The sequence below is a fragment of the Suricata suricatta genome, chromosome 2, assembly GCF_006229205.1.
Source record: "Suricata suricatta isolate VVHF042 chromosome 2, meerkat_22Aug2017_6uvM2_HiC, whole genome shotgun sequence".
Taxonomy (NCBI): domain Eukaryota; kingdom Metazoa; phylum Chordata; class Mammalia; order Carnivora; family Herpestidae; genus Suricata; species Suricata suricatta.
The window spans coordinates 131,911,748-131,925,767 of NC_043701.1; the positions used below are offsets into that span (position 1 = coordinate 131,911,748).

The window sequence follows — 14,020 nt, forward strand, 5'->3', positions numbered from 1 at the left end:
TGCTGGTGGGGCTGGTGCCTTCCTGGTCCTCACGGAGAAGCAGTTCCTAACCCTGAACTGTCTGCATTCCTTCCACAGGGTGAAAAGGGGGCTGCAGGCTCCCCTGGGCTGCTCGGCCTCCTGGGGCAGAAGGTGGGTATGGGCAAGCTCTGAATGGTGGGTTCTGTGTAAAGGCCTTGGTGTTCCTCCACACCCACATTCCTGGTCCTGAACATTCACATGGACCCCAGCATTGGAGGTGTCCCTCCCAGATTGGGGAAAAACAGCTGGAGCACAGCTAGACTATTGCGTGGAGTACCACATGGGAGCCCCTGACTGGCAAAAACAAACAAAGCAAAACAAAAAAAAATATTCAAAAACCAGTAGTTATGACCTTGTCACATCTCTTGGCACCAGCTCTGAAAATGTGCTCCCTAGTGCATGAGATCCATAAGGCAGTCCATTAAAAAATAAAATAAAATAAAAGACTTGAGGTCAAATTCGTCTGGGGAGAGCTGCATAAGACAGGCCCCTTGGGACGTCACAGGGCCCCGTGGCCTGTCAGGGGCTCAGAGCACCCTCAGTGAAGGGTCCTGCCGTGCTTCCTCTCACTCTGCCTTTCCTAACATCCTTTGGCCACCAGACCCCTTTTTTCACATGCCAAATATTCCCCACCTGCCGAAGGACGGTTCCCATGGACACACTCTGAGAAAGAGACTAGACCCAAGTCCCGATGGGTCTCTTGTTTCAGCTCCCTGACCTGTCCCCTGCTGTAGCTGGCTCCATTCTCTCCTCAACTCCCATGGCCGGTCAGACCAAGCCAGGCTTCTGGGGTCTCGGGGCCCAGCCTGGACCAGGGCTGGTCTGCTGCCTCCATCCCGTGGAACCTTGACGGGGGGAAAGACAGTGATCAGACTCCTCCTTCCAGAGCTCAGCAGACCCTGTGACGGTTAACTCACCTCCCATCCTGCCACCCTTCCACCCCCAGGGAGAAAAAGGCGATGCTGGCAACTCCTTTGGAGGGGGAAGAGGAGAGCCCGGCCCCCCAGGGCTGCCTGGGCCCCCAGGCCCAAAGGTGAGTGTCCCTGGGATCAGCACACAGTGGGATGCTGCCTGTGGCCTTCTTCTTCAGCCCATTCTTGGGGGCTCTGTCCTGGGCACCTGCCTTCTCTCCTGCTCCTGATGTGAGGGTTTTCCAGTGGATTCTGGAAAAGCTACTTGAACTGACATCCTGATTCTAAGTCATGACTGACCATCCAAAAGAAAGAGTCAAGAGGGCGGATAGATGGTCCCATTGACCCTAATGGCTGTGATATAACTGAGTCAGGGACCAACGGCTACAGAACCTTAGGACAGCCAAAAAGACCCCTCACCCAGGCTCTGAATAAGTCAAGATCGGTGATCAGCTGGGCCCCACTGGTGCTGGCACACATGGTGGGGGGAAGGGAATGGGTGGCAGCAGTGGGGTCATCTGCAGATGGGACAGCCCTCACCTTCCTTGCACGGGATGGAAATGCTGTGGCCAGATTTGGGTTTCCCAAGGCAGATGCCTTTTGTGCTACTTGGTTTATTCCAGTAGCATAGGGAAATGGGGAGGGACTCTCTCTTAGCCTGTAAGGAAAGGACGTATTACATGATTTCAGACAAAACACACATTCTTCCCACCAACATTGATCAAGGGGTTGCTGTGAGCGGGGTCCTGCCTGGGCTGCAAAGCTGCAGAGAATCTGCCTTCCGCTTGCTCACAGTCTAGCAGCAGAAACAAACCCACAGTTCACACGGATATACTGTATGTGGGGCAGAAGGAAGCCCATAGGCAGGCGAGATGAAGTGGCAGGAGGGGTCTTAGGCTCACCCCCACATGCCCGCCTGACTGTGGCACAAGCACCAGCTTTGCCAGAGGTGGCCCTGCCACCTGGAGTCTGAAACATCCCGGGAGTTGGAGTCTGTCCCAGTCTGTCCCACTGACCCTGCTAGGCATGGATACCTGGCATGTCTCAGGTCTTGATTTGGGGTTAGGGGTGCCTGGTCACTATTGTCCCTGCATCCTGGGACAAAAAGGAGGAGAGATAGAAGGCTGTTCTCAAACCCATGTCTTGCTTCCAAGTCCAGGCAAAATGTTGCCTAAGGGAAGTATGTGCAGTGCACCTGCTCCCATCTCTCTCTGTACCTCCATCCTAGGCCTCCTGGGGCACCTTCCTGCATGCTCGAGGCCTTCACAGTCCCCTCTGTCTCCCAGGCAGCACCTGATGAGTTGTACCTTCCTAAGTGTTCCAGGTTCCAAAGTGATCTGCCCTCCCCACCCCCGCAGCCAGGGGTGGCCGGCAGTCCACACCTGGGGCCTGCAACAGAACTGGCCTGTGTGTGTTAATCAAGAAATGAGGAGGCCCCAGCAGGGCGGGGTGGACCCACGAAAGTTGCGCTGAACTCAGAGAAGGAAGGGAGTGGGCAGAGAAGGCTGCCAGGAAGAGGTGAGACCCCGGCTGGGCCCAAGGGTGGGGGGGAGTCAGATAAGTAGAAGAAGGTGAGTTAGCAGCAGCCAGTGCAAACACAGACGGAGGTCCATAGACACTTCACACCCAGAACATCAACGCAAGGCCCTCACGTGGCCCCATAGGCAGCCGGCCGAGCTATGCCCTCCGCCTATGTCTCTCCTCCTCCCCAGGGAGAAGCTGGTGTTGATGGCCAGGCTGGCCCACCAGGACGCCAAGGAAACAAGGTACTGATGAGGGGCATCTTGGGAGTTCAAGCCCCACGTCAGAAAGAGAAAGAATCGCAGTGGCCACTCCCACAGCTGGACCCCTAGGGCACAGAGCGGATGGGCCGTGACTCCTGAGGCCATCGCTCCTCTCAGCTGGGGAGAGCCTTCCCCTGAATCAGCAGCCATGCAAGGGCCAGTGGCTCGGGGATGCCCACAGGGGCCAGGGAGCCCCCCGGAGCGTCTGCTCTGGTGGGTTTCCAAGCCGCTGGTTAAAGGTGGGGCTCCCACTCATTGGCAGCTCCTCCCTGTGGAAGGTCAGATCCGTGCTGCCCGGTCCCTCACAGGTGTTCAGTGACTGAAATGCTGTGGGGATGGGGGGAAGGGGCAGGTTACCTGCAGGCGGCAGTGGCTCCACGCTGCAGGAGCTGGCCCACCACAGGGCCATGAGGAGCTGAGTTCTGTTAAAGGGTCTGTTGTCCCTTTATCTTTACTTTCTATCTTGATTATTTTTAAAATTTGTCTTGAATGTTAACATTGTCCCAGAACGGTTGGCAGTGTGGTTTGTTTTCACTTCTTCCCCCTAGCTCCGTCCTGCGTCCACCCCCACCCCACCCCCACCAGGGAGGTGGAGTTCCCCTTATACCAAGCTCCCCTTTTCCAGCCTGCAGTTTGGGGCTTTCACACTCAGAAGAAAGGAGCCCATGGTCCTTCTGTGGCGATCACGATCGCCCATAAAATTGACCAAAAGTGGCTGAGCTCTTGCTCCTTGAGCTGAATGGAAATAAAGAGAAGCAAAGGGCCTGGTCCCTGCGCCCAGGGAGGTGGCTGACTTAGGGGCTGGGGAGAGGTGGGCAGGCAGACACAGGCAGAGTCCCTAACACAGGACAGAAAGAATGCCTTTGAATGAGAAGCCAGCGGAGCCCAGAGGTGCTTGGAGGCCCAGAGAAGGGATCGCACAGGTAGGTTGGCAGCCTCCTGGCCTGAGCTTAGATGAGCCTCCCAGCCCCTCCAAGGGCCCTCACAATGGCCCATCAGCGGTCATCAGGTTCTCTCGTACCCAGCTCCGACCGCATCTCACTCCAACTTTGTCGTGCAACAGGGTGAGCCTGGAGCAGCTGGCGAACAGGGCCCGGCTGGCCCCAAGGTACGTGCGTCTCTCATCCAGGTCACTTCCCTGGGCTCACAGCACCTGGTGGCTGGACTCTGGGTCTCGACCGAGAGGGAGGGAAAGAAACTCCTGGAAGGAGGTTTGACATGACGGCCATGCTGGTCTCTGTCTCCTCTAGGCCGGTCTAGTCCCAAGCTGTCGCACTGAGTCTTCCGTGTTTGTTCTGGAACCTCTGGGCATCCTCTCCCAGGGTTCTGAATCCCCACATGCTTCCCATCTTGCTGCTTGAGGTCCAGCGGCATGCAGCCAGGCCCAACCCGTGTCGGCTACAATCCCATCTAACAAAGAGCGGGCAGAGGCTGCTGGGCCCGGCCCGGGGGTGAGACCACGTTTGTTTTGCAGGGCAGCAAGGGGGAACCAGGGAAAGGAGAGATGGTGGACTACAATGGAAACATCAACGAGGCACTCCAGGTGAGGGGGGCTAGCCCAGAGACTAGAGGTCTGGAGGCACCCGGGGGCCCCTTGCTCTCTCCCTTGGCCTCTGCCTGCAGCCTCCAGGCAAATGCAGCCCCTTCATTTCATAGCCAGGAGGCCTGGCCCTTGGTGTGGCCGGGTTGGTGGGTTATCCTGGCTCTGGGGAACCGAGAGCCATAATTGGGGCATCCTGGCATCCTGTGGGGTGCTGGCCTGTCCAGGGTTCTAGAGCCCCATTTCTTCAATAGCCTTTGCACGTGGTAGACTCTATCTTTCTGAAACATGTCTACTTTTCATGTCGATTTAATCACATTTCAAGATCATATGGTGCCCGGCCTTTAAGACAGGGTTCAGTGGCCTCGGTGATCGCCATGCATGGCTGGATGATGCTCATTGGGAGTTGTTGGGGAGGGGCGCCCTGTATGTTGTAGGATGGTTGACTGCACAGCTGGTCTCTACCCACTAGATGCCAGTAGCACCCCATCCCCCATTGTGACTACCAAAATATGTCTGCAGACATTCCCAAATGTCCCCTAGAGGCCAAACCTCACCCCCAGGGTTAAGAACCACTGCTTAAAAGAAAGTACCTCTGTGAATCCATCTAGAAGGTGTATAACCCTGATTTCATGCCATCAACCGTCCCTCTGATTTCTTGAGTGGCTCCGTATCTTCCTATACTACATTTGTTTACAAGGAAGTATGTCGGAGCCTGGAAATCTGGGCTCTGGGAGGAGAGGAAAGAACAAGAGGGAGTCCCAGTCAGTGATCAGAGAGAATAAGAGACCCTGTGTCTTCCTGCTGTGTCCTGGCAAAGTGAGGGAAGTCTGCGGCCCATTTCAGGGCTTGACTGAGTTTGCTGTAGGACAGCCTCAGAGCAGCGTCTGGGGAGATGTAGGGACTTGTCTGCCCAGTCCAAGAGATGGGGTGGCATGGGGTTGGGAGGCATGGAGCCCACCAACAAGCCCTCCCCCTTCTGTGCAACTAAGGGGACCTCAGCTCCCATGTTGCCTGGGCCAAGGGACCCCTCCGGGTGGCTCTCGACTTGTTCTTCAACTGATTGCATGGCATTGGTTTTTAGGAGATCCGAACACTGGCGTTGATGGTAAGTCTTCCCTTTTCTGTCAGGTACGGGGCTGAGGGCTGGGGACTGGGGGCCAGGGGAGGGCAAGGACTTGAGGTCTGGCTTCCAGAAAGCAGGCTTCTGGGTTTGGAGGGACCCTGAAGTGCTGGGGCAGAGGGTGAGTGGAGCCTGAGCAAGGGGTCTCAGAAGCCTCCCCCGAACCAGGGTCCTGACGATCCTCTGGACAGCCGATTCCACCGTGCACTCCTGTGCTGCTCCTTACAGACTGTGTCAAGGAGGTGGGGGGCAGAGGGGGGCACAGAGGAGGGTGCTCTTTTACAAGTTTATTTATTTACTTTGAGAGAGAGAGAGAGCGCGCGCACATGAGCAGGGAAGGTCAGAGAGAGAGGAAGAGAGAATCCCAAGCAGGCTCCACACTGTCAATGCAGAGCCCGAGGTGGGGTTCAATCTTACGAACCGTGAGATCATGACCTAGCCGAGATCAAGTCAGACGCTTAACCAACTGAGCCCCCCAGACACCCCAAGGAGGATCCTTTTACGTTTCTCCTTTTTCCCAAACTTCAGCTAATAAAATCCAGAACCCTAAAAAACCAGTAGCAACTCAAACTCCACATTTGCACTTTCCCTAGAAATCAAGCTTATTTTCTGCACTTGGAAAACCAGAGAATTCCAAGTCCAGATTTTACAGGCGTACCTACCAGTGACAGGCCTGTGCATTATTGTAGTGAATATTTATGGTCAAAACAACCACCGCGAGGTTTAACTTCCCACGTGGAGAGGAGAAAGGCGATCACAAAGTTCTCAAACTACTGGGATTTCATTTCACTTACTATTTTTAGTGACCATGTGCCACAGAAGGCTTAGGGATGTATAAACCCAGAATCACACACCAGTCACAGCGTGTCCCAACCCAAGGGGTGGGGATTAACATCACATGATTCTGGAATCGATGAGCTTCATTTGGGAACATTAAAATGTATAATTTAAAATAGTATATTTGAAGCAGAACTCTCCTGGAATTTTTTTCCTCATTTAAAATCAACCATGACGTATAAGGTACATTCAATAAAATGTACCCACTTTTTGATAAGCTTTGACAAATGCACATTCCCACGTAACCTCCACCCCAGTCGCTCCCGAAAGTTCTTTTATGTGCCTCAGGCGTCAATCCCACACCTACCCTCAGCTCCGGGTCACCACAGATCTGCTTTCTGTCACAGTAGATCACACTTATCTTTCTTGGGTGTCATCTAAATGGAGTCACACAGGATTCTCGTCTGTGTCTGATTGCTTTTACTCTGCACAATGTGTCTGGGTTTCGTCCGTGGCCTGGCAGGACCCAGTGCTGGCTTCATTTTTTACTGCTAAGTAATATTTCATTGTACAGGTGTCACAGACCTTTGCCTGTTGATGGATATTTGGACCGTTTCCTGGAGGCATGTTTAAGTCCCAGTCAAGGGAGGCCAGATTCATGTCCTCAAAGCCCAGAGTCCCCAAGGGTGCTCAGAAGGAGAGGAGAGGGAGGCTGTTAGGCTTGGCTCTAGGATGGTGGGGCCAGGTGGGGCAGGACCACTCTAACCCAGACACACTCGGTGCTCATCTGCCTCATGCAGTGGGAACCTCATACTATTTCTGTTGCAAAAAGGATGAAATGTTTGAAAATGATTGCTCTCCATAAACCAGCCTCCACGCACGCACCTCTGGCAACAGGCCACCCCTCGTTGGTTGGAAAGTTCTCCCACAGGTCTTTCTTATTTCCTAGGGGCCCCCTGGTCTTCCCGGGCAAATTGGCCCACCCGGAGCCCCGGGGATCCCAGGCCAGAAGGTAACACGTGTCTTGACAAGGGGGGATGCAGACTTCATAGGGGTACTGCGCATGTCCCTGCATGCCGGGGCTGCCGGGTGACCCTCTGGTGTTCCCTGCAAAGCCACCACTGCACCGTGGCCTGTGACTTGGCCTGCTGCTCCCAGGCGCTCCAGGGCCTACCTTGTCCACATCACAGCCACCCCCACGCCGGCCACCTCAGCTCTGCCATTCTTCCCCTGCTGCCTGCCTCGGGCTCCTGTAATCCACAGGCTCCTCTGATGTGGTGGAACCTGGGTCTAGACAAGCCACTGCTCTGGGCCGAACCATGTGGGGACCCCATCCGGCCCATCAGGGAGCACGACACACCACCCCCTCCCCGATCCCCCTCCTCCCTCCCTCCCTCCCTGCCTTTGCTCCCTTTTATATTCTGCCTCACCCCTGTGGTTTTCTCAGAAGGCCCTTCTGTCCTCTGCTCGTGGGCACCCCTGCCCTGAAGCTCCCTCACCTCTTCCCTACCTTTCCAACTCCTCATAGTTCAAGCCCAACTCAAAGGCCACCTCCTCCGTGAAGCCTCCCCTGATCTACCAGGCAGAATTCACTGCCCTTTCCTCTCTGCCTCTCTCATAGAAATCATTTTGCCTTGGAGATGTGACTCATTGTTTACTGGCCTCAAAGACAGAGACCAGGCCTCCTTATCCCCCTCCCTGACCTAAAGAAGGGGCCTTGGTTGATGTGAAGATGCAGGGACTCCCTGTGAGGCAGGCAGGACAGGAAAGCTGGGTTGGGGGCCCTGGGGGGCATCAGGGAGTCCCCAGGGCCCTCAGAGGCAGCACACGAGGTTGTGGCCAAAATGTGGGCTGGGAGTCGGGAGGCCCAGGCTCGGACCTAGCCCCACTCTGCACAGACCACAGGCCTTAGGCACACAGCTGGGCGCTGGGGTCCTCCCCTTGAAATGGAGGTGGTGCAAGTACATACCTCCGGGGACCCTGGCACAAGGGAAGTGCCCCATAAATGACAGTTACCGTTCTTCTCTGCTCTGAGAATGACCTTTAGTTGTTCTGGCCACAGGGGGAGATTGGACTTCCAGGCCCTCCAGGACTCGATGGGGAAAAGGTAAGAGCATACTCTCTCAGACAAGTCTCTGAAGATGGGCCTTGACCTGGGCTGGTGGGGGGAAAGGGGAGACAGAAGGCTCTGGAAGAAGCCCAGATGTGAGTCTTATGGAGAAGGGACTGGAGAGATGGGGGACAACCTTGCTCAAGCCTGAGCCCCACACTAATGGCCCAAGAGTTGCCAGGAAGTCCCAGCTGGGATGGGCGGGGCAGGTGTGGAGGCTTCTGGAATTCCCAGGGAAGGTGGACAGGCTCTTCGCCGGGGCCAGTCAAGCGCTGAAGAGCCACATCCTTTGGACCTCCCATTCTTTCTTGTTCCTTCTCTCTCTCCTCCATTAGTTTATAATAATAAGTATTGCTGATATTTTCTAAAGGGACCTCGAGGTAAACCAGGAGACATGGGCCCTCCCGGTCCCCAAGGCCCCCCAGGAAAGGCTGGGCCCACAGGGATGAAGGGCGAAGACGGACACAGGGGGAGCCCAGGAGAGAAGGGGGAGAAAGGGGAGACGGGGCAAGCAGGCCCACCGGTGAGTGCCAGGGCTGGCCAGGACCCTACCCTGTGACGCATGCGTGCCTGCACAATGTCCCACCCCCAGCATGGCTTCTGCAGGGTCTCCGCTGCAGCCTGGGCCAGGGACCTGCAGCTGGGAGGTGGGGGCGAAAGATGCACCTGGGTTCCCCTCAAGCCTTTCCCCCACCTTTTTTTTAATGAAGGCCAGTTTCCCACCTCAAGAAAACTGATCCAATTCTGTCTTCTCCTGTGTCCTTGAGAAAGGTGCTGAGCTTTGTGGAACCTCTGTTTTGTCATCTCTAAAATGGGGATAAGACCACTTTCCTGGGATACTTCACTGGGTTGCTGGGAAGGAGATGAGGTCACAGGTGTAAACCTGAGTCTTGGGAAAGCATGCAGAAGCCCAATAGCCCAGACAGGCTGCATGCACAAGGAAGGGACCTTCCCCAGTCCAGCCAGGCTGCTGGACCTGGGAGTGGTCTCGGGGCTTTAGTGGTTTGCATCTGTGAAATGGGCACCACCCTAGACACCTGCCCTCAGAGGAAGGGAGCCTTGTGTGCATGCCACAGTTGGTCACAGAGGCCCCCTTGATGACCTTGCTCTTGACCAACAGAAATCTTTGTCGATCTGTAGGGTCTGGATGGCCCAACTGGGGAGAAAGGAGAACCAGGTGACCAAGGGAGACCAGGAGCGACAGGACTGCCTGGCCCAATCGGGCTCCCGGGATTTACGGTAAGGTGAGAGGGCAGGCTGTCCAGGCTGTCGGCAGGCGGCTGTGGATGAGGGTACAAGAGCAGGGGTGCCCTTGCTGTGGTCACCAGCCCGGCGGATGCCCAGTGCTACAGCAAGGCTGCATTAACCCCCTCCCCCCTGGAGGGGGAGGGGTGTTCTCCTGATGAGCAGCTACTCCAGGAGGAGTGCTGACTGGAGTACAAGCAGTGGCTCCCATGTCCTCCACCCACCGCACAGTGGCCCCTGCCTCACGGCACCAGCCTGCTTCACAGGTGTTAGAATCTTCGACTCAGAATTCTCCTCCTAGAAGTATAAGGAACCTCCAAGGTTCCCCAGCCCCACCTGCGACCCAGTGTGTGAGTCCCGTGGGCGCCACTCACCAGGGCCACCCCACATGCGGGGACAGGCGGCCAGCTCACCGCCTCCTGACATGTCCCCTCCGGTGTGGAGCAGGTACATGCTCTTGGATGTGGTGTGGACATTTCCTTGTCACCCTCCCCCTGGGGGCCCTTGCCCTGTTCCCAGAGCCGTATTCACTTCTGTGCCTTGCCGTGGTGGGGCACGCCACTGAGCTACTCCAGGCTGCCAACGCGGGCTGTTCCCTCCTTGTTCAAGGCAAAGGTTAGCAGGAGTCTCAGTGCCTGCTGCCAACACAGGACTGGGTGTCAGTGTGGGAGTGTGCGTGTCACATAGTTCTAACATAACCTTAACACATGTGTGTTATAACCTGTCCCATGAACCGTCACTTTCGCCAGGTGCCACATTCTGTTGTTAGACACAGATCCCAGGTCAGCGTAGGGTCTGTGCACCACAGGATCCAAACACGCTAACGGCCTCTCCTCCCATGTGCTGGATGACACGTTTTTTAGTTTTTATTTTTGAGAGAGCATGAGCAGGGGAGGGGCAGAGAATCCCAAGTAGGCTCTGCACTGAGCAGAGCAGAGCAACGGGCGCTGGAACCCAGAAGCTGTGAGATCATGACCTGAGTCCAGGTCCGACACTCAATCGACTAAGCCCCCCAGGTGCCCCATGGGACCACAGAGTCTCGAAGACCGTGATCTTGGGGCCCTTCCCAGGGCTTCATGCATCAGGCTGACTGCCTCCTCAGCCTCCAGGATGTTCCCCGACCACACCTAGGCCATGTCTAGTCCCGGTTGATTTGTCACACATTCAAGAGTGTCCCTGCGCCCAGCCTTCCCTGAGTGCCGGCGTCCACACCATGGTGTTTTGTGCCCACAGGGAGAGAAAGGAGAGCCTGGGGAGAAGGGAGACCCAGGAGTGGAGGTAGGCTGTACCTGCTCTGCCTTCTGTGTCTCGGGGGGAGGGGAGGGGGTTCAACAGGGGCCTCATCACACCACAGTCCCTCCAGGATTTCTGTGCTCTAGAAGGAAACTCACAGCTGCGTGACACAGGGAGTGAGCAAGAAGAGGAAATTCCCAGAACACGGTAGCTCGGCCTCAGAGCCCCAGTTCACCTTCTCCCCACTGGTGTTCACAGAGCAGCCTCCGTGCTTTGTTCCTGGGGCTACAGTCTGGAGGTAGGCAAGGAAACAGAGCCACCTCTATGCAGCAGACAGCCCCCAGCAGCCAGCATACAGTGGTTAGCAGCTCAAGGAGTTGGGTGAGCACCCTAGAAGACGGGTCATTTGAGCAGGGTCTTGAAGACTTTGTAGGAGTTTGCCTAGAAGCTCCGGAAACAGGCTTTCCAGAGAGACACATTGTTCTCTGAGAGATGTGCCAGTTAAGGGGGCTTGAGGGGGAACCACAGTAGAGAGGAACTCAGGATGGAAGCTAGGTTCTCAAAAGGTGAGAGGGATTCGGACATATTTGCAGGCCCAGGAAAAGATACAGAAAAGCAGCAGAGCTCAGTGGTTTGTGAGGGAAGGAAGGTTTGGTGGGTGGGCCTAGGCCACCCAGACAGAACCAAGGGAGAGACCACCAGGGCTTCTCAGCCCCTGGAGAGGTCCCCTGCCCCTGTCACCTTCAGTGTCACCAAGGCCCATCTGCACTTAGGGAAACAAACCCAATGATATGATATGGTTACGGAGGTAGAGATGGATGGCCTCCTAATGACATGCTCCGAAATTCAGGAAAAGCACTGCACATAGAAATGTTCCTTCCAGAAGTATTTCAAGTAAAAATTGGAAACAGCCTACATTTCTAACAAGACAGAAATGACTCAATAACGTATGGTAATAATACTAATGGTAATAATGGTCCGCATGTTTGAAAAGGTTTGTGCCAAGCACGGCTCTGAGCCCAGTTGGGGAGGACCTCATTTCACGCCATGCAGTCGGCATGAAAAGGACGCTTGTAGGGAACATACTAAAAACACAGAAAAATGGGCTTCGGGTTAAATAAAAAAACCAGCAGAGAATCAAGTTATATGTATATATAAAATCATCATTAAGTATGGACACATTCAAATACATTTTATGCCACATCAAAAAAGAGTGGCGGGAAATAAAGCAAAATATTAGTATTCAGATATGTATTCTTTTCCATTCCTTCAGACCCTTCTAATTTACAAAGTATTTTAATGGGTCTGTTATTAATTATTTTATTTTCCAAAGTATCATACAGTAAAATTGCCTTTGGCGGGGGGGAGTATGTATAGTTTGTGAATTTTATTTAATACATAGGTTTGTGTAGCTACTGCCACAGTCAGGATACTTGAATTACTTATTTTCAATAAGAAAAAAAAAAGCAGTGAACTTGTTTACAATAGAGAATCGAGTTTCCAGAGATTGAGCCGAGAAGTCCACAGACCCAAGAGACCTTAGATGTAGGGAGCTCCTCTCTCGTGGCCTGGCAGGAAGGCCACACCCTGGCCACACCCCATGCCATTCTAACTCTGAGAAGGCAGAAAGAACCTCATAGTTGAAATGGGGTGACCAGCCCAGAAAGGAGCAGGCAGGACTCCCCGGCTTCACCCCTGCCTCCTGGGACGCTGACTATGGGCAAATAGCTGTCCATCCTCCTCAGAAAACAGAATCTGCAAAGAACAGCAGCCTCGGCAGAGAGAAAGACCCCCTGGGTCCCTCCGCCTTCCCTGTCCAGGGTGAGTCTGTCCCACTTTACTGTGCCCTCACGGGAAGCAGAGACCAGGGGTCTCTGTTGCAGACCTGAGGAGACTTGAGGGATATTCTTCCAAAATGTCTCAGCCTCGCCCCATTCCACATAACCAGTCTCTGCTCCTTGAAGCCAAAGGTCTCAAATTCAAATGCCTGCAAGGACCAGGCATGCACCAAGTAAAGGCCCAGGTCAAAGACAATAGGGAGTGGTAGGGACTGGGGAGTCTGAAGGTTTCATGCCCCATGTGGGGGGGAGGGGAAGCCCTTAGCTCCCAGCAATTGTTCCCATGCCTGAAAACATGCCAGATGTTTTCTTTTTTCTTTCTCTCTCTTTTTTTTTCCTCAACAAACTCTGGAAGTCTAGATGTTTCGACAGCATTTCCTGGCAACGTTTGAAGTTTTTTTGGTAATATTGTGCAGGTTAATGACTGAGTCTCTGCCCTGTTCTAAGCTTTCTTTTGGGAGACTCTATGCTAGGCAGGTCTGTCCTCTGGCTTGGCTGTCAGGTCCCAGCTGGACCCTGGGCCATGTCAGGAGGGGCCACTTGGAGCATAGGTCAAAAATACCTTGTCCACAAGTTGGACCATGAAAGAGCAAGGGCCTGGGGTCCCTGCCCAGGGGAAGTACAGGGGGGGTTTGTGCTTGGGCCTACCCAGCCAGGGACTGACAGAGACCTTCTGTAACCCCCACAGCTGACCTAGAGTCTCACGAAGGGACGATTCGGAAGGAACACAGCAAAAGTTGAATTAATATATGCAATGTGTTTGGATATATTAGGCAGTACGCTAACCATCTCCCTTTGGATTCTAGGTTCCTGGGCCTCCAGGGCCAGAGGGGCCTCCCGGACCTCCGGTAAGTTTGGAGGGCTCATCAGCATTTCAGTCCACTGTGACTGGGTCCCTAACATCCCCTCCCCGCAGCTGTCACCGGGGTCAACCTCAGAGGCCTCAGATCACTGTCACTGCCTCCTCCGGGGGTGGGATTTCTCATCCACGAGCCATCCCCTACTCCTTTTCCTTTCCATGCTAGACAGCCGTCCCCTCGGGGACACCGAGGAAGCTGGGCATTATGGTTTCCTGGAAACAGTTGAGCGGCCTGGCAGCCCCGGGGGCTGATTCCACCTCCCTGCAGGAGTCCCTCTGTCACTAAGCTCTGCCCTCTGCCATCAGGCATCTGCTCTCCTGCATCCTCCTCCACTAACCGACCAGCAAAAATATCTAGATTAATATAGACAGTGATTTAAAACCAACCCCATGGATTGGTCTTTCCATGGTTACAGGTGGTAAGATGAGGCCTTTATAAGGCCCCTGAGCATCCTCAGCCAACAGATGCTGGTCCCTCCTCTGTGGGGTCCACAGACCCCATGACACAGTGTCACTTATTGGCAGAAGTACTAATGATGAGAGTAGCCAACATTTATCGAGACTTATTATGTGCCAAAC

General features: G+C 54.5%; 1 protein-coding gene across 1 annotated transcript in view; it reads left to right on the forward strand.

The window, feature by feature from the left end:
• COL13A1 (collagen type XIII alpha 1 chain) overlaps nt 1-14,020 on the forward strand; it is a 147,168-nt gene that overhangs the window by 112,413 nt on the left and 20,735 nt on the right. The window contains exons 22-33 of the mRNA XM_029919700.1: nt 79-132; nt 968-1,054; nt 2,645-2,698; nt 3,780-3,824; nt 4,191-4,259; nt 5,341-5,364; nt 7,106-7,168; nt 8,219-8,263; nt 8,637-8,789; nt 9,407-9,505; nt 10,745-10,789; nt 13,389-13,430. Coding sequence (XP_029775560.1) covers nt 79-132; nt 968-1,054; nt 2,645-2,698; nt 3,780-3,824; nt 4,191-4,259; nt 5,341-5,364; nt 7,106-7,168; nt 8,219-8,263; nt 8,637-8,789; nt 9,407-9,505; nt 10,745-10,789; nt 13,389-13,430 — 780 coding nt within the window. The remainder of the gene's footprint in view (nt 1-78; nt 133-967; nt 1,055-2,644; nt 2,699-3,779; nt 3,825-4,190; nt 4,260-5,340; nt 5,365-7,105; nt 7,169-8,218; nt 8,264-8,636; nt 8,790-9,406; nt 9,506-10,744; nt 10,790-13,388; nt 13,431-14,020) is intronic.